Source organism: Phaethon lepturus, unplaced genomic scaffold (assembly GCF_000687285.1).
Source record: "Phaethon lepturus isolate BGI_N335 unplaced genomic scaffold, ASM68728v1 scaffold555, whole genome shotgun sequence".
NCBI classification, from domain to species: Eukaryota; Metazoa; Chordata; class Aves; order Phaethontiformes; family Phaethontidae; genus Phaethon; species Phaethon lepturus.
This window is the reverse complement of record NW_010538199.1, coordinates 113,006-133,707: the sequence shown is the minus strand read 5'-3', so window position 1 is coordinate 133,707 and position 20,702 is coordinate 113,006. Positions and strand designations below refer to the sequence as shown.

At 37.0% G+C, this 20,702-nt stretch overlaps 1 protein-coding gene across 1 annotated transcript in view; it reads right to left on the bottom strand.

Annotated features, from left to right (window-relative positions):
- Positions 1-3,463: 3,463 nt before the first annotated feature.
- NBAS (neuroblastoma amplified sequence) overlaps positions 3,464-20,702 on the bottom strand; it is a gene marked incomplete at both ends in the record, with an annotated part of 125,169 nt that continues 107,930 nt past the window's right edge. Inside the window, 5 exons of the mRNA XM_010286700.1 lie at positions 3,464-3,666; positions 3,918-4,136; positions 11,700-12,034; positions 13,850-14,100; positions 17,473-17,583. Coding sequence (XP_010285002.1) covers positions 3,464-3,666; positions 3,918-4,136; positions 11,700-12,034; positions 13,850-14,100; positions 17,473-17,583 — 1,119 coding nt within the window. The remainder of the gene's footprint in view (positions 3,667-3,917; positions 4,137-11,699; positions 12,035-13,849; positions 14,101-17,472; positions 17,584-20,702) is intronic.

Below are 20,702 nucleotides of genomic sequence, written 5' to 3'. Positions count from 1 at the left end.
GTTGCTGAGTAGTCAAGGACAGTCCAGCTTCTCGTGCTGGGCTGCCAGCGAGCAGGCTGGGGGTGCACGGGAAGCTGGGAGGGGACACGGCTGGGACAGCTGACCCAGGCTGGCCGAAGAGATATTCCATACCATATAACGTCATGCTCGGTATATAAAGCTGGGACGAAGAAGAAGGAAGGGGTGGAGGGACGTTCGGAGTTATGGCGTCTGTCTTCCCAAGAAACCATTATGCGTGATGCAGCCCTGCTTCCCTGGAGATGGCTGAACACCTGCCTGCCCATGGGGAGTAGTGAACAAATTAACAGGCAAGACTACTTCTTTAATTGTAGTTTTTGCCCATTAACCCTGAAATTCAAGTATTGCACAAAATGTGATTAATATGTTTTAATTTGTGTTACAGTCTAGATTGAAAATTAACATTTGGGTGTAGGATAGAGATGCACCTGATTTTATTCACAGCAACAACATTAATACCAGCAGGCTTAAGAGATGCCAAACAATGATTTTTCTTTTAATTGCTCCCTACATTTAGGGTTATGCTACTTTATAATATTGTCCTCTTACTGACTTTTGTAATAGGATATTATTTCAAATATTTTCTATTGTATTTTATGCTAGGTTTTTTCACTTCAGGCTCTTTATCATTATAGTAGACAAACTTTCCATAGGTCACTATCTGTTCATTTATCATGAATGATGTGAAAGGATCCTCCCCTTCCCCCAAAGAAGGCGGGGGGGAAGATTTTCGCTGATCACATTAGGTCACATCACACACCAAATGAGTGAATTTCTGAGCTAATCTGAAGCCTCCAACTAATTCTCCCATCTTTGACACTGCAGTTTTCTCTACCAGAGAGAAGGCGTTCCCTTCTTTACTGGAAAGTGCTGCATAGCAGTTACTGGTCACAGTCTCTGCCCCAGAACTTTAAATCAACTTGCAGACATTCCAGCCTTGCAATGCATATGAAGAGCAAATAATAATTCAGTTCACAGAAAAATGTTGATAAGAAGAGTAGAAAGGAGAATTTTGATAAGTTTCTCATACCCTGCACGTTAACAAGATTCATTAAAGTTGAAATAACTGGACTTTGTGAGCTTTATATCCAGATGCATCCCACTGTTATATTCCAGTCAGAAACAGCAGGACAGTGAGTATCTAAAGTCAAATTATTCTTCATCAAATGGACAACCCCAGACCGGAAAGAAAATATTGATTATGTTCCTGAGCAAAAGCTCTACCATCATTGAGGATGCTAAGAACACTCTTAAACTGAGTGACAGGAGAAATCAATTTTCCACCAAAGAGGACTGCAAACATTTTGACAGGCTGCCTTCTTTTGATCTGTGGCACCTCAATCTGCTGTAATACACAGGTACATGCTGAAGAAAAGGTAGAGCCATAAATTATTTTCCATGCTAGACTTGTTTCTGTATTTCTGGTATGTGCATTCAGATCATACTGTCCACATAATTTTTCTGTATGCAGAAGAACAAGACACATTCTCAATCTTTTATCTCTTTAAACTGGTCTTCGAAGTGATAAACAGTGTCTAGCAGCCATCTAACAACTGAATACTCTTTCATACTTGTTGCATGTATCTCTTTGGAACAGAAATACTTCAGAGAAAAGTTTTGTATGAATAGTTATATGAGAAGTACATCAAAGACCCAGCCAGGAATAAGCAACAGGTAAAACTCAGCAACATTAAATCCAAGAAAGCTTCCTTAAACAAACAAAAAAAATCCCTTATGAATTAATTTCGCCTAACTACAGAAAAAAAAGCCTTTTATGCTGCTCTGAAGGAGAAAGAGCATCATGGACATTAGTATTCCTAAGAGCTCACTGATACTCTGTCAACAATGATGGCAAAAAAAAAAAAAAAAAAAAAGTCTTCAGCTCTCTTCATCCTGTGAACACAAATACTGACAGGGATGTAGATATAAGATCCCAGAACTTCATTGTCTGCTTGCCATCTTGAGAATTTCACGTTTCAGCTCTAGTCCAACAGCAATGGGGACTCAGTGTGATCTTTGATTAAGTTGTTCTGCGAGAACATCAAGACAGACACGCAGATTCATTCACATTAAGGGATGGGTCAGAACACTGCTAATTCCTTGGTAGGAAAGAGGACAGGTTGCTCTTATCTGGCTATGAAAATTCATGGACTTCCACGTATCCTAAACCTTGTTACAGAACCACAGCACCTTCACAGACTCATTCAATCCTAAGAAATCATTTTCAATGCACACTCACCTGACAGATTGTCATTTGAGCCCCCAAACCACATCCCCCATGAATTCACCATCTTAATAAATATACTCTGTGGCAGGAAAAAGGTTGAACCTCAAACGACATGGGAAAGTTTCACATGACACACCAAAGGAATTTTATAATCACCATGGCTACGAAATCAGTTAAATCTCTTACCAAACTGTAACTAGAGGTGTTACAAATGGCAAGCTGATCTAAACTGAGCATTAAACAGTGTCAAGGAAAAACACCTTATTTCACTGAAGTCTTTTCAGTGCACTTAGCTTTCCATCATTTGTGCCCATGTCCTCACCATGTCCATGAACATGTCCAAAAGCAGGTGTCTTTTACAGTTCCGTCTTTCCAGAGATGACTACATTCTCCCAAATGCCAACATAAAACAGTTTCAGCCTCAAACTTGTGAAAGCAAGCCATGCCCCTTCTGGGCTAGAAGACATGAAATACAGAAACTGCAGCTAACCAAAAAAGCTGGACTTGAATGCAAGACCCTTCACTCCTCCCTTGCCGCAGGCGTGACTGGCACTGAAGAAACGCACCACAACTGCATTAGCTGCAGACTCTTTTGCGGAAGTGTTACAACTGCACCTTGGAAGCAAGGCTTTATTCAAAGGTATATATTCAACTAAAAAATACCCCAGCAAGTTATTTCAAAGATGGAAATTGTACTTATTCCTGTAGGACTAGGCCTCTACTGCCCAAATACCCGCACGAGGTACCCACTGTTTCCAACAAACATGCTTTTTGACTCTGTTCAAGAGGGAAGAATTATGTCCAATTGTAAATCTGCCAAAAATTCACAAGTGCACACACACATTACAGAATATTGTAAAGCCAACGTTTTTAACTGAAAAGCACCCTCCAGTGAATTGGATGAGTTCTATGGCTTTGCTTTGTTCAGACTGCCCACACTTCCCAACCTCAGAAAAATAGAACTGTCTTATCCAAATATAAAATGATAGGTAAACAGGAACATAAGCAAACTCATTTCCTCTTACTGCCCATTTTTCTGCAAAATCCAGACATTCAAAGCAAACAAATACTCACTACAAAAAAACCCAACCAACCAACCCACCCCACCCACAAAAAAAAAAACAAACAAAAAAACCCCAAAAAACCACAACACAAAAAAGAACCACCCAAAGGACCCAGAAGAAAGATTTTTGGGCTTAATTGTGGCAGTGTACTTACCTTAATGTACATACAATTTTTTTAATAGCATATTGGACAATATCCTTGGGAGAAAAACCTACATCTCCAACAGCCACTTGTAGCAACTGTTGTATCATGTCCAGGGGTTGACCATCAATACACATAGCTACTGCTTCGTCATGGATTTTTTCTTTCTCTGACCTTGACAAATCATATAAATAGCCATACTTCTGTAGTGTATCCTGTGAACAGATAATTTTGGAACACAAATCAGCGTAGCCTTTATTTACAGGAATGTATTGTTCAAAGCCTTCCTTTCTATCAAGATTTAACATATACTACAAAAAAGAAAAGATTGATGGAAGTGAATTTTCAAAGATGAAGTCAACAAAAACAAAGCTACAAAACATTAATAAAATATGACACAAGATTGATGTCCATCACTGCTAGTCTTGACAACACTCAAAACAAGCACCTGATCACTAATCATTACCTGTTTGCTGTTTTTCAAGTAAGTGATAAAACTATGAGTGAGTGTTTCCAGATGAGCAAGAGATTGCTGCAAGTGATTCAGAGTTTCTTCATAAGCAACAGATGGATTTTCAGGATCTTCCATGTAATTCTCAGAAGGTTTTTTTCTTGATTTTTCAGAAAGGTGTTTGACTGCTTTAATAGCCTTCTTAGTCACTTCTATCCTGGCTTCAACTGGCAGCTGAAAAAGATTACTCAATATTTAATCATTCATCACTACCATTTGTGTTACAGCAGTGCCTAGAGGTCAGGTGGCTCCAGAACAGCATAAAACTAAATGAAGTACTTTATATGAAGCAACCTTATTCCTTATTAGTAATTTATTTTAAAAGGATCAGTACTCCATTACTTTCTTGTGTTGTCCTTTGCTTTTATTGACATTGAGTCTGGCTCATATTAAAACATATGAAACTTATTTTGCCTAATAATACTCATTATTTTTGTAGACTGCCACCTTATAATCTGTTTTTTTTTGGGTTTTTTTGTTTTTTTTTACTGCACTGAGAGATGTCTGGGGATCGTTTTAGGAGATTATCTGAAAATCCCAAATGCTGAAATTTATCTTAAAGTTAGTTTGGTTAGGTTTAGATCACTGTTTAAATATATCCCTAAGTCTATAATCATAAGCAAAAAACCATACGAGGTCTACAATTTTTAAATCAACCTATTTAAAACACAAGTTTTACAAAACAGCAAGATACTACTTTGAAAGACCTGTACAACTAGATGTTATCTAGCAATTACATTGAAACAATGAAATCTGGTAGTTTGGTTTTTTTTCTCCCCCCCTATTACACTTCTCATAGAGTTTGAACTCCTAATTACAGCGTCACACACACACTGAACAAAGTTTCCCTCTACCTCTCCACCTAGCATGAATGGGTCATTCCAGTGCTTCAGAATGGAATTTAGGGCTTCACAACGGAGCCTGGGCAACAATCATCAATTCCCAAGCTTCCAGAAAACAAAAGTATTTTGGAAAAGGAATCTGTATGACACGTTCAATAGGAAAGAGGGTGAATTACCCCAGAAAGAAGAAAAATTGAACTGCTATAGTATTCTTCATAAGAAAGTCAAATTGATGTTTACCTCATGAATTAAACTATCTACTTTAAACTACCTAAACTATCTACTGTAAAGCCATAGAAAGCTTGATAAGGATGAGGTAGCAGGAAGTTTTACAGCTTATATACTTAATTCCCCACCACCATCAAAAAAAAAACACCCAACACAAAAAAACCCACAACCAAAACACCAAAAAAACAACACTCAGTGAAAGTTGTAGGTTTATTCCTGGTTTTTTTTGTGCTTTTGCTGAATTTAAATGATAAATCAAAATGGGTGGACATTTTTGTGAGAGCTAGGAAAACTTGCCAGCATTAACAAGGTACATACAAAGGGTACTTTACTGTTCCATTCCAAACACAACTCATTTACAAACAAAAGAAATTAAGTACGATGTATAAGTTTGTTACTTTGAACAAGATCTTGATATCAGATCTTACTGTAAGCAGGGAAAAGGTGATACACTTCATATCACATTAAAATTTAATGACCATAGATGGAGTTTTATATGCATTTTGTAAACCTGATAAAAGATGAAAACAGCTACAGATTTCATTTTTCCCCTTCTACTGTACATTATAATGTTCAAAATGCAATTAAGAGAGACACAAGAGGCAATTTAAGTATTCCGTCTAACTTATATCTTAGAGAACAGTGTGAATATGCTGCTAGTTTAGAAGTCATGATGCCATCGGCATATACAGAATAGAGCATTAAAAAAGGCAATACAGGTTCTTCCCAAGACCATTTTAATTTTGCATTTAATATTTGCATAGTGACAAAATGAAGCACTACCAACATATCATTTCTCTGATTATTTTATTCCAAAACATTAATAGCTGTCCTCTGTACTTCGAGTCAGCTTCAGTAATGAGGTTTGGCATTCATTCCCAGTGATTAAAAAAAAAAGTATCTTAGGGACTAGTTCAATCTTTGTTTAGGTGTGAAGTGTTCTTTTTAAAAAGCTTTTATAGTTTTAAGAGATTTTTATTCTATAGACTATAATGTGTAATGAAAAATCCTAAAAATCTCTTTCCTTTCATTTTCAAATTAAGGAATATCACATGCTCTATCAGCCCAACAGATTTCACTCTTCAGGGTAAAAACTCATCTCAGAAGCCCACTTCCTTCAGAATATGTAAGTATTTCTTAATAAAGTATTGTACCAGTAACATTCACTTGCACGTGAAGATGCTGGCCCTGCCAGTGATTAGCATGCAACTTTGAGATGATGGAAACAGCTCCCATTCTTTTAATGCCACAGGCACCTGGGATCCCAGCAGCATTGAAACAAAGAATAGCTAAGGTTGGAAGAGACTTCTAGAGGGCATCTGGTCCAAACCCTCTGCTCAAGCAGGACTGCCTAGAACCATATCCATGTGTCTTTTGAGTATCTCCAATGTGGGAGACTCCCCAACCTCTCTGTGCAACCTCTGCCAGTGATCGGTCACCCTCATAATGAAAAATATTTCCTGATGTCCAGATGGAACAGTTTGGTCCAGTTCCTGTCTCTGCCACTAAATCCTAGCTTTACATATTCCACCAACCAAATGTCATGTAGCTACAAGCCAACCAGATACACTTGAATGAAAAGCAAATTACATTAGTTAATTCAGAAGTAGGTGAAGCAGTGACCGAGTAACAAAAGCTGGTTCCCAGTTCCTATGGGGGGACAGAAAAAAAGGAGGAAAAGCAAGAAAACTTGTGGATCAAGGTAAAGTTAGTTTAATACATGAAGGAGAGAGGAGGAAGAAAAAAAAAAAACGAACAAACCAAACCTAAGTAATACAAAGTCAATCACTCACCACCTCCCACAAGCAGACCAATGCCCAGCCAATCTCCAAGCAAGAACCGCCTTGGAAGAGACCCTCCAACCCCCAGTTTGTTACTGCTGAGCATGACATTATATGGCACAGAACACACCTTTGGCCAGTCCAGGTCAGCTGTCCTGGCTGTGTCCCCTCCCCACTTTTTGCATATCTGCAGCCTACTCAGGGCTGGGGTGTTGAGAAAAAGAGAAAGCCTTGACACAATGCAAGCAGCGCTCAGCAACAGCCAAAACTCTGATGTGTTATCAACACTGTTTTAGTCTCAAATCCAAAGGACAGCCCCACAGGGGCTACTATGAAGAAAGTTAACTCCATCCCTGCCAGACCCAGTACAGTTCATCTGGAGATCAGTGTAGAAGTTCTAATGCAGGAACCAATTACAGAAAAGACATTATTGATGAAGTTTGCTATTATGCAGTCTTGAAGCAGATTTAGTTAGAATAACTACATTATTGGCAAGGCACAAGAAAGTATGCAAAAGTGTACGGATACCAGAAAAAGAAGTACTGTCAATACCCACGAAGAAAACAAGGTCGTATAAGACAAACTGACTGAACTGGAGCACAGTGATACAAAGAGATAAAAAGAAGCCAAGTAATTCAAAAGGTAATGTCTGAATGCAGTCATGCTATGTAAGAACACTATTAATACGTTTCTTGTACATCTTCAGGCAATGTCACACCCTGCCTTTTTCCTTAGCATTTTATACAGTGTTAAGAAGTCAACCAGCCAGACAAAAGATACTGAATATTACTTTGAGCTTTTTTGTTAAACTGAGCCTTTTATACATTATCAAAAATGACATTTAAAGTCATTAAATTTGAAAGAGAAAATGATGCAGGTTAATCTCCAGGCATAAGAGGTTCTCATTCCACACCCATTTGGTGGACATTGTATTCCTGCTTAAGCAAGAAGAAAATAGTAAAAAAATTCTTCGGTCCTTCAATGTGTGAACTGAAGGTATTGATGACAAGTAAAAAATTTCACTTTTTTCAGTTACCACAAACACAGCAGCAATATTGCATCCATCTCCACCTTCTTCAATTAAAGATGGATGCTCATACACTGGATCCAAAGAAGAACTGTGGTAATAATGGAAGAGCTGGGGAAAAAAGAAAACAAAACAACCCCCCAAATACACTAAAAAACCCCACCACAGAAACAAACACCACACATCAAAAGAAAAGCAGAAAGCTTCCCAAGGTCAGTCCACTCTGTTTATCAAACTCAAGTTTAAGTGGCCTCTGCTGAAGGTCTGACTGTGGAAGCAAACTTTGATGATTATGTCTTTAATCTAGCAGACGAAAGGTCTATAGGTGGAATTTCAAAATTAGATAAATTCAGTTTAGCAAAAAAGGTATTTTTAAAACGATAAACAGTGAATAATTAGCCTCTAGAGCAATCAAGGATTACTATGGATTCACAAATCACCTTTAACCTCTCAAAATTATAAAACATCTCTTACAGAATATGCTGCAGATCAAAAAATACTAAACTTTGGGAAGTAGTCTCATCTGCCTTATACATGGTTAATGTACTGCATATTCTGTTACTTTGAGTCTATTATTTATTAAAGTCCCACTATGATGCATCTCTGCTCACACAGTTTCCACCACCCAATGTCACCATTTCTCTGGATCTTTAAGGCTGTGGAACAGAATCTCATTTTCCAGGTCATAACTGATTTCTACTGACTGCAAGAAACATGGGAGGAAAGAGTATCTGATGAGATGATGAGCTCTTAGATGAACATGCAGGCACCTAAAACCTTGTCATACCCTACACTACACATCAGCATAATAATATTAATTGCCCTTTCACATGTGTAAACCTCCATCCATCTCTCCAATATAGACATTCTCTCGACTCCTTTGCCCAGTCAAGCACTGCTCATTCATCCACCTTTCCATTCAGTCATCACTGACTCAACTTATCAGAAAGTTAATTATCCTTCCATCTTCAATACTACCTCTTTCCTCTCAGATGTCCATTTACTAGCACAGAAGGAGCAATGATGAAATTAGCAGCTACAGCATCCTCACACAATGTAAATACAAACTATTTCTCTGTGTGACCAGGAGGAAGATTCCATAATAAATCAGACCTCCAGGTACCCTCGCTTCTTTACCAATCTATGCTCCATGCTGTAATTATTCTGACATTACATATAAATGGATTGTCTCATGCTAACACATGAGGTTTGAAAAAATAAAGTAAAAAGAAGGGTGAGTGGAAGGAGACAGGTGAAGAAGAGGGCCCCTGCCAAAGCCCAGCACCTCGCTACCTCACTAAGAACGAGAAGTTACAGAAATCTGCACTAAATGCCTGTGCTTTAATTTCCTTTTGTACAATAATGCATTCTGCTCCCAGCTTCTCTGTCATATCAAGGGACAGCCAAGTAGAAGAGGTTTCCTATTGCTTTGCTAGCCCATCACTTGACTCTCTTTATTGCTGCTGCTACACTGAAACAGCGGGGGACAATCTTATGTCAGCTTCCTAAGTTCCCATGCCATAACAACAGCAAAGACAACAGTACCCTGGAACTTCAACTCATGCTACTTAGCCTACCTCCCATTACCCTTCATCCCTCAAGACTTTTCTTGATTATTTCCGACCATGAGGGGCTTTTAGATGATGATCCTGTTCCACAAGGATAAGGATGGAGTGCATTTTCTCATTGCCTCCCTAGACTATTTTCTCTCTCTTCCACCCCTCCATTTGAAATCTGGGGGGGTGTTGAAAGTGGTGTGTGTGTGCAGCAGTTACTTTTTGCAAAGAGGGAGGAGCCAATTCACCTCTCATAACTTCTAAAAATCCTACTTACACTATCTCACTTGATGCTTCTTCTCAAGGTCCATTTAAAAGAATACCACAAATTTTCTGTATGTGAGAAAGCTCAGATGTCTCAGTGACAGCACAGATTATTTCATGGTAATCACCATGGTTTTATGCAGTCCTTTACGTATATTAAATAGCAGTGCTTCCATGAAATACAGAAACACACATCTGTTATGGGAATGGGAAACTAATATAATAAAGTCCTTGGCCATATAACTGGGCTGGAAACAAAGCTGAATTAGAGTTAAAGGAGTGACTGGATGACCAGCATGGCCTCAAAACATGACAAAATTTTAAGCAAAAGGGGCAAGACAAAAGGCAGCTTTTATGAAGCATTCTTCAGATCAAGGTTAGAGGAAAAATATCTCTGAGAAATAAGTTTTCAGGTTCTACAATGATAATTTTTCATAGTATTCTTCCATTTGAAAATTGGTTTGGATCCTGAAGCAAGACTGATTGCAAGCGGGTTAAACAGCTGTTGCATTCCCAAGCTCAGTTCAAGGGACACACTAAAGAAGCTGATTTGATCAGCTGCTTCAAACACTTGAGTTTCTTGACCAAAAAGCTGACAGATTTCTGCTACAAAGTTCTGCTTGGACACCAATCACAATAACCTTGTCCTCAGTATCTTCTTCCTGCTACTCCTACTCATCTTAAGAGTACAGAGAAATTGTATCAGAATCCTGAGCAGAAATAAACAAATCAAAATAAAGTTTTGTGTTTCAAAACGGATACACAGTGGAGGCTATCCATTCTCTCCCTGCATCATTCATCTGCAATAAATGAGAAATAATCTTGAAATGCCCAAGGTACATTAACAGCAAGAGTTTGAAGTAGTCACTAGTGACAATCATACATGAAGACAGTATTTCTTTCTCATTAGACAAGAGTCATCCCCTGGCTACCTCAGTCCAGGGTCACGTGTGGCAACTGAGATCTCAGGATGAGTGTCAGCCTTTCCTGAGAAGCATGAAACACTCAGTACGCTTATGTGATAAAAAGGATCAAAACTACTAAAAAAAACCAGTAGTTCTGTGGAACAGGCTTAAGAGACAGCTGATGGGACTAGTGATAAGATGTGTTGGACTATTAGTAGCATGACAGACAGCTTTTTATTTTCCCAGGATTTCAATCAATAGAAATTTTTTTTTCTCCAAATTCTGATATAGATACAGGTTAGATGGGTTCTAATAAATTTATACTAATATTGTGTGAACACTAAAACAATATCCAAAAAGGGAACAAACAATACCTCATTGAACACAGTGAATAAACACCTGGAAAATAGGCAAATCCAGAATAGAGGAGAAAAAGACACAAAAAACCCACAAAATACCTCCCCTTCATCATCTTTTCATTTCAGATTAAGTTAGTGAAGATATCTCAAGATCTTTTAATAAGGAAATATCTAAGAAATCTCATCTGTTTTTTGTGCTTCTCAGTAAAGACACACAAGAAAGCATGGGTAAAACTTTACGTTAGAAATATCCTCATAAGTAGGTTTCACTGGGCAAAAAGAAACTGCAGATCTGGTAGTAGATGTTACAGACATGAAAGCACGTTCTTTCAGTAACAGGCGTTCAGCCAGATGGAGATTACAACAGAGTTTATCATTTATATTATTACAGTGCCTAGAAACCATATGTGTTGGCCCAGAACACCTCTCTGTGGAGCATCCTATTCTGAATGCAAAAGCCTGGTACTAGACACAAGCCTGCAGCACAATGAATTTTAGGATGAGCAGAAGTAAGATAAATAAATACACATTGCTGAACCAGAATACAGGGACTTCGAGGTTCCATCAAAAACTCTCTTATCCACAGAGCTAACTCCTCTAACTGAATAAAAATCTTTTTGTGTGGTGGCAGGCATAAAAAGAGGATGTAAGCAGAGGGAGGTAGGTTTATGAATTTAAAATGAAAAATGTAAAAATTTGCTGAGACTTTCTCCTTGATACCACATTCAACTGTGCCTCACCTGAGGCCTGAAATTCTTCAAATATATCTGCTTACCTTTGTGACAGCTTTGGAAGAAAAGGTAATTTCATCAATAAAAGTCACAATATCATCTGGATCAAGTCTATCCAAGTACTTTGAACACATATCATACGCATGTAGCCATTCATCCATGGCTTCTGGTATTTTTTTAATGAGATGGTGATCGCCATTCCAAAAAAGTTTTTGTAACCAGACAGCATAAATAGAGCTTGCTGACAGCATGCTGCCATCGTTTTTAGGAATTTTGGGAGCCAGTTTGGAAATAGATAAGATATTTTGACTTGTAAGGATGGGCTCCAGTGTTTCCAGAGGGTTTTCATTTTCATCTGTTAGCTTTTTGTAATTAAGACCTATTGACAAAAGGAGAAAGAGGCAAACAAAATACAAGTTATTCATCGTTAAATCTACTCAAACTCTGTATTTATGTGTAAACCATCAGTACCAAGACAGTACCTGCAGAACTAGAAAGACTACCCCATTTCCTTTTACAATCACACATACTGAAAGACTGGGGAGGAAGACAGGGTTGTATACAGTTAACACTGGGATTTTATGATGTCCTGATGTGTGTGAAATCTCTCAATTGCTGGTACATATTTTAACATTACGTATCGATACGAGCTAAAAAAGCAGATTCTCAAAGAAGCAAGAATATATATATAGTAAATAGAATTCTGCTACTATTTTTTTAATTCAAATCCTAGAAAATCTCATGCACCTCAATACATAACTCTTCATTAATTAAAAAAAGATGTATTCTGATCATGTAACAATTCGCACTTACTACCCATCTCAGCAAAAATGCAAGGCACTAACCACAAGTAAGCTAAGTAAGGTCAGCTAGAGCCAGGACATGTAGATCCATCTACATGAATATCTATCGAATACAAGAGTCCTGTTACCACTTCGGTTCCTACAGGAAGAAAACTCTTGCAAATTATTCTAGCACTACAAAATACTTCTAGCAACAATACTGCTTTACTCTCTATGCATATAATTCCTAAGAGAACTGACTTCTATTGCCGTGTGTTTCTTCATATACTTAGGGCCTGTAACATCTACAATGCTTTGATGTTGTTCCTTTTCTAGTATCTATAAACTACGCTGAACACTGAGAATTAATGGTGTAATACAATAGATTTAATTTTTTACCATACAAAGTGACTAATTTATGTCTGATGTATGGTCCCAAGACTATTTTTTTGAGTAACACTTTAAAATAACTTTGAAGGCAAACAATAACTTCTTGATGTATTTTTCTTTGACAAGCACTGTAGAACTTGAGTGTTTAAACATATCAATAAGAACTGAAGGTAATCCCTCCTGCCAAAAAATATTAGTGCCTTTTTTCTTCCTGCAATACATAAATTCACATGCACAATCTCTCCAAATTCTGCAGCAAAGTTAGCGTGATACAGTGTCTGATACACATGAGGTTCCAGTACTGAACAATTAACTCGTCCCCACAGCAGGTAATCCCATACCGTGTGTATTTTGCATTCTGAAACTGGATTTGAAGTTATTCAGCTGAAATTTAATAGTAATTAAATTTAAATGCTAATACTTGACTAACAAGAAAATTGAAACTATTATTCAAAATTTCAGAGTGCTTTCCAGCAGCTCACTTTTATAGACATTGTCTGATAATGTAAGAGGACAAATAATGCTGTAGTTCTGCAAAAGCAAAAGGTAACATCAAGCATAAAACACAAAATAAAATTACTCCCTTTAAAACAAACAAACAAAAATTTGCTTAAAGGTCCTGATACATTATGTAATTCAGACTTTTGAAAGGTAAACAGTCTTAAGTTCTTTGGGAATATTCATGTTAAATTTGCAGTGTTAAAAATTGTGCTCTAGGAGGTCTGTTTTTTTTCTTTAAAAATTCACTATGAATCACTGCCAATAATTTTAACTTGCACCACCAATAGGGACCTGTTTTTAACTATTTTTTGCTTGCTGTGATAAACCAAAATTCCAGTAATTCAAAGAGGAACTTACTATAGTAAGATATGACTAAACTACTAAATTACTTGCATTCATCTGATATGTTCATTGAAAAAAATTACCTGGAGAGTATAAACTACATAAGCATAATCATGTCAACACTCACATAACAGAATAATAAATACAGCTATGAAGAAAAGAAACAGGAACTCTCCTACCTGGTGCAACTGCTTTGAATTTTTTCAGGAGTCGGATGTGAGTTTCAGGTTTAACAGCATGCTTCACCACTTCTGAGCAACCACAATTTTCAAGGAGTGTAAAATAATAAAGCAACCGCTGATGATCTCTACCTTCAATACTTGGGTAAACATATTTAACCATGTGTTCATGTAAGGTTTCAGGACTGGTTTTCAAAGTCTCAAAGAGGCCAAGACTTTGTGCTCGTTCTTCTATTTCCAGTGTCGATAACCTGTGTTTAGAAACAATTTTGGCTTTAAAGGCCTGAACATGCCATGAAAGACCCTTCAGCTGCACACTTGGGAGACAGGACAATACGTGCCTTTAAGGTTCAACTTTGTAAGACATTTTAGAAGAGTAAATACTCATTCATAAATATTTAGATAGTTGTTACTCTCCATAAACAAAATCTAAAAATCTCTTGTATTTCCTAATCTTATCTGGTGAATTGGACATGCAAATTTCAGTGTCATGAATACTTGTGGGATTCAAAGCAGCACCTCAGGTGTCTAATTATAGCTAATGTACCCATAGATCCTGAGCCTTTGGTACAGGAAGCCTTTTTTTTAAAAAACAAACGAACAAACACACACAGACAGACAAACCCCCCTGTGGCTGAGAAATACTAGAAAATCCTATTCCCCAGTCAGAAGCTCTCCCAATCTATTACATTCCATTTTCTCTATTAGATGAGCACCTCTGCATGCTTTGAGAGATGTTATCACTGAAAATTGGCTCTTGCCCACTAGTTAATCTATTTGACACTATTATCCATGCTTAGCATATCTCATTTGACAGTTTTATCAAGTTGCTTCTCAAACTGTCACCCATGAAAACTTACGAAAATATCAGCAAGCCGTGGGTTGACCTCAGCCCGTCTCACCGCTTCAGGAAACTTTTTTCTTGACTCTTTTGAAAAGCATACATTAGCTGTTTCACAGCGTGAATTCAGACACCTCCAGCTGACTACATAAAAGATACCTGAGTGCAATCACTCCTTCTTTCTCAGCTGGGATAAAGATGGGTGCGTATCAAGAGAGACTTATCCTAGGTTTATACCTTTTCTCATCTGAAAGTTTTACCAAAAATCTGAGGAAAGAAGTCACCTATGGATGACTACCACCTTGATTGTGCCCAGAGTCCAATCATACGCCATGCTAGGTAGTACATTTCACTTGGAAATTTGATGTCATCTAATGCCATTTGAATTTCTTAAACTTTTAAAATTGATTAAATTTGAACTTCAGTATCAATTTCTCCTATGTATAAATGCCCCACATAAATTAGTATTTCTCTTTGATATCCATGTAAAATACATCTCAGTTTCATTCCTAAAGATGACTTTCTTGCTGCAAATACCACAAACACAACCTTCCCTCAGTTTAAAAGGAAATTCTGATTTCTGAGGGAGAATAAGTTATTTTTGAGATATTTCTACATCTAGAACCTACCCCAGTCAGTTTGTTGAACTTCTAAGCATTATTTTAAGTCTCTAAATTCTTGTTATTTAAGTGTTCTACTATTTTAATGGAAATAAGTACAGTATTAATGGAAATAAAGCATCATTCACTTTTTATGTGACAAAAGATATATAAATAAGACAAAACAAGTCTTTTGTATGTAAATAAAAAACAAAACAGACACTTAGAATGGACAAAATTAAGTAAATTAAATTATGTTTAACTAAATTAAACTAAATTAAATTATACTGACAGGATCCGCAGAGGTTTGCTGTGTGTTTTTGGGGTGCAGGGGTGGAAGGAGAAGGTGGAAGGGTTCATTATGTTGTTCAGAAAGATTCTGGAATAATGGATTCTGTGACAGGCAAACATAACATTTCCTGAAATAATAAAATGTATTTCATAGATATTCAGTAATCAAATTTGATCATATTCTTCAACAGAAAAAATTAAATTTCCACTGAATTTAAAAAAAAAAATCTAAACCATTTTCATCAGACTCAAAATCACAGCATACCAGAAAAACACATGATGCTTATTTGTCATCTAGTAATCAAAGAAACAGTTAATCTACACTATGTAAGTGCTTCTTTTGAGCTTCTCCCTACATAAAGTGGCTTATAGAAATACTGCATATTTGGTTAAAGAGATTAAGTCTTAGAATAAACTTCTTTTCAGTTCAGAATGAATGCATAACAAGGCATGCATTATTAATGCCATAATCCCAAGACTAAAATATACTGTAATGGCCATATGCTGTCAATCAACTTTAAAATGAGATTATGATACAACAAAAACATGCTCAGCAGCATATTAAACTATTATACATCAATTTTCAAGACTTTTTTTGAATTTCATTAGGGAAAAGGTTGTTACTTCGTACTTCAGTGATTTCAGAATTCTATGAATACTAACTCATGGAGGACAAGAACAAAGAAAATGATAGAAAACTGTTGCAAAATACCTTAGGTAATATCCTAGTCCCAAAGAAGTCAGCTGGCTCTTTCACATTCACCCCAGTGTTGCCATATTTATACCCTGACTGTCTCTTTTGTTTAAAGCACTAAATAATTTAGCAGGATCAGAATTTAGAGGGTACTACTTCTCTGTTTTCTGTAGGAAGCAAAAGAAATCTCAAGGTGTTATTTCATCTTCTCAGATCTTGCACCAACATCTATCAGGCTTTGGTTTTTTATGCCTCATGTTTTATGAAACATTTTAATGCTTTTTAATTAATAGTTGATGTTAAGAGAGGTACAAAGCTAAAGCTGCTTTCACAATTTAAAATTTGAAAAAAACTAGACTAATCTGATCACGTCCCTCAGAACAGTAGGTAAGAGCTGCTGTATTATACAGGGGGCTCTACATCACTGTCATCCAAATGCACTACTCAAGTGCCTTAGTCTTTCATCGAAATGGGTTTGACATCTTGTCAGTCTGACAGACACCTTTTGCACACTGAAAGATGAATAAAGTTTGTTGTTGTGGGGTTTTTTTAATTTAAAAAAAAAAAAAAAAAGCGCCCTGGAATCAACTTTGGAAAAGAAAAGAAAAGCACCCCTCCTCACCACACTCCCCACAAATGCCAGGTCTGGTCTGCCATATTCTTGTAGGCTAGAATAGTTCCAAAGAAATATTGTAAAAAAAGCATTTCTATAAAAAACTGAAACTGAGATGAACAAATGAATCGGAAGCTCCAATGTATTTATTTCCTTTGCTATTATGTAGGAAAGAGATCAATAAATAGCAAAACTTTATTTTTAAATAAATAATTATATAAAAACTATACAGCTTCAGGACATATTCCAACGGACTGTAAAAAAACCTGTAAGATAAATTGCTATCAGAAGAGAGCACTAAGCATTCAAAGCTGTGGAAACCTAAACACTGAAACAAAGTCCCAGGATACTTACAGGAATAATAAGACACATACGGACTTATAACCTTGCTTATAGCACCTATTTTTGTGTCTGGTTACAAAAGCATCACAAGAAAAAGACAAAAAAATTCACAAACTATCACATCACAAGAAATGTGAAACCATAAACCAAACTCTATCCCCAATATACTTCGATTTTCTCATAGGTTAGCACACATTCCTACGTAACAGAATCCTGTGTGAATTTGCAGGGGAGACCACTTACCCACTGTCTGTGAACAAGAATTCCAGATGGGTCATATAAACTTCCCAAAGTGGAACACTGTATCGCTGAGCCAAAGAAACAGCAATCTTGTAGACATTTTCTTCAAGTGTTCTTGTAGAGGAGAAGCAGGAAAGAAAACAAGGAAAAGTTACATTAAGCTCCTAGAGACATGACATGAAAATAAATATTTACATTAAAGAAGTAATGATTTCTTTTTAGTATTTTTTTTAAATTCAAACTAGAGATGTTCTAAAGACAGGCACCTGCTCCACATATACTTTGGTTCTCAATGACAGTTTCTGCTTAACCTTTGTGCTAAAGCAAAAACCTCGGTTTTCATTTAACTTCAATTACGAAGTGATAGAGCATGTAATGTGTCACAGTTAACATTTAATTCATATAGTTGCAACACCTACAGTCTTTTAGCACAACTGGTATGTAGGTCCTCAAAGTTCTTCCTAGAAATTCACAGACAGAAACACTCTTAGTATTTGCAGACTAAAAGAAGGTGTGGAAATGTCCAGCTCCACTCTGTAAATGTCCAAGAAATATTAAAAGCTGGTTTTCTGCTACTGTATATCCCTTTAATAAAACAATAGATGGAGAATCTGTTAAGTGGTGAAAGCATGAAGTTAATTCCATATTCATTTTTACCAATCCACCGAAGCTAGTATGACTCAAATAGACACACATGGGTTTTGTTTTTCTGCTGGTATAGAAGCAATATAGAACTATTAAGGTTGATGCAGGGTTTTTTGGGTTTTGTTTTTTACTTTTGGTTTGGTTTTTTTTCCGACAATAATTCCAAGAAAAATACTATCTGTTTGTAATTACATCCTAACAGACCCGTCACAAAATACTTCTTAAAAAATTAATTTAATGTAAATACTGCTGACCATAGTGGTTTTGATTCTTTAATTAAAAAGTCATGTGGGACAAAGAAAAAAGCTTTACCCAACATGAACTCTTACAAAATACAATTGCAACTGTCAGTAAATTAGTTTACAAAATTATATTAACATCACTCATCTACAGACTCATGTTAACTCCAAAAACTTAAGTGACCTTATCATATGTTTAACACCTTCCTTAGGTTCATTACATTGTTTTCTCTAATACTGGGGGGTAGGCGGGAGACTTTATGTGAGGCAACTTTTAGTATAACATTTTCTGTACCATCATCATTATCCATTTCTGACAATAAAAGGAAAGCATAAAAACCCTAAAGATTAGAGAGTGCATCCTCCCAGTTCTTTTTTGTCATTTATCAAGATCTATACCATGTCTTGATCTACGCTAAACAAGGCTTACAGCTGGAGTGTACACTTTTCTCTCCACCCTAGGTGAGCAGCTGACACATCCATACAGCTCAACTCTGATTTTTAGATGCTCAATACAGCATATCATTACATTCCACTGTGATAGTTGCTATAGATATTGTAGAATTAAAATAAGATATAGGATGCAGAGTAGAAAAGCAAAATGCCAAGAAAGAACATAATGCTGAAAAATCTTCACAACCAGCTATCAGAATAGCCTTTGCATTGTAACTGTTGCTCTAATAGTTAAAAAACAAAACACACAAACAGACCTCCCCCAAATAAAAAAACCCACACATCTCTTGTAATGATTCTTAGTTATGACAACCCCTGAAAAATATTAGGCACTTTACACAGAAAAAGATGTATGTAAATTAGAGGCAGACCACAAGCATTAACATTAAAATAAAGAAATGTATTTTAAGAATATATTTAAGAAGAAAGAAAGAAGAAAAAAAGAAAGAAAAAAAATCCTACACACTATCCTGTCTCTCCTGTTGCAATGGCCACAGCACTTTCCCTCTGATTTTCCAGTACAACAAGGCTGCCTGTACCCACCCTCTTGAAACTAGGCTCAATACTTCAATGCAAACATCAGAACACTTTTTAACCCAGCAAGGAATGATGTATGTATAAGAGGATGGTGTTCTAAACTTTTTCAAAAATACTCAGTAAGAGTCATCTACTCTTTAAAGACAGATGCTCTTTTCTATTTTTTGACGTTCAGGAGAAGTACCATGACAACACTACACTGTAAATTCCAGTTTGTGCAGGTTGTCATTCAGTACATGAAAGCAGATCTTTTTTTTAACCAGGGATACACAACAGCTGTTCCCAAATTACAACACATATGTAAACTTACATTCCTTTGCCTTTTCCAGAAAGCATTTGATGTGCTGACAACAAGTGGATTACTAGTTAAAGTGAAGGTGAAGACTGATGCACAGCAAGTATGCCACTGGCTAAGGGGAAGATAACAGAGGATATTCAGGAAAAAGTACACTGGACTGATGAGGTTAAAGGCACTGCTCTGCAGGCTAATCCTCAACGCTCATCTCAATACTTTCATTAATTAAAAAAAAAAAAGTACAATACATTACTTTCCTTATATCATCAATTCAGATACAGAATATCTTGACAGAAGGAAAATATGATCTTTAGGAATAACCCTCTACTTAAAAAGTAAATACTACAACAACTTCTGAAGTGAGCAGTTCTGAGCTGAATGATGGAGCTACTGGAGCGAGTCCAGTGAAGGGTCACAACCATGATGAAGTGACGGGAGCATTGTTTGTATGAGGAAAGGCTGACAGAGCTGGGACTGTTTAGCTTAGAGAACAGAAGGTTCAAGGGGATCTCATCAATGTATAGAAACACCTGATGGGACAGTGCAAAGAGGAGAGAGCCAAGCTCTCTTCAGTGGTGCCCAAGCTATTCATTGTCAAGATAATACTGACAAGACAAGAACAAGTAGGTGTCACACAATGAAAAGCTGAAAAAATGGCCATTGCCTTGGAAAGGACCTCTTAACCCATTTTTCGGGGTGGGGGGGTGTGTCTTTTACGGGGTTTTTTGTTGCAGTTTTTTTTGTTGCTGTTGTTGCATACCTCTTTTCATGCCCAGCTCTAACTGCCTGTCTCCGTGAGCCTGAAGCCTGCCAGAGAAATGCCCGCTGAAGGCTCCGGTGCGGGCGCAGTCTGGGTGTACTGCCTCTGCCTCGTTTCACGGGAATGACTTGGTTTTGCACTGGTGCGAAAACAAAGTCAGAAGCAGTTCTTGTGCATGGCTCTTCGCCACCCTGCCTGTGTGCTGGTATTCATTGCGAAAGTACCAATAAATATGCCTGTGAAGGTACCAAAACATATGCCTGTGCAGTAGCGTTCAGCTGGGGTTTTGCTGCCTATCTTCAAG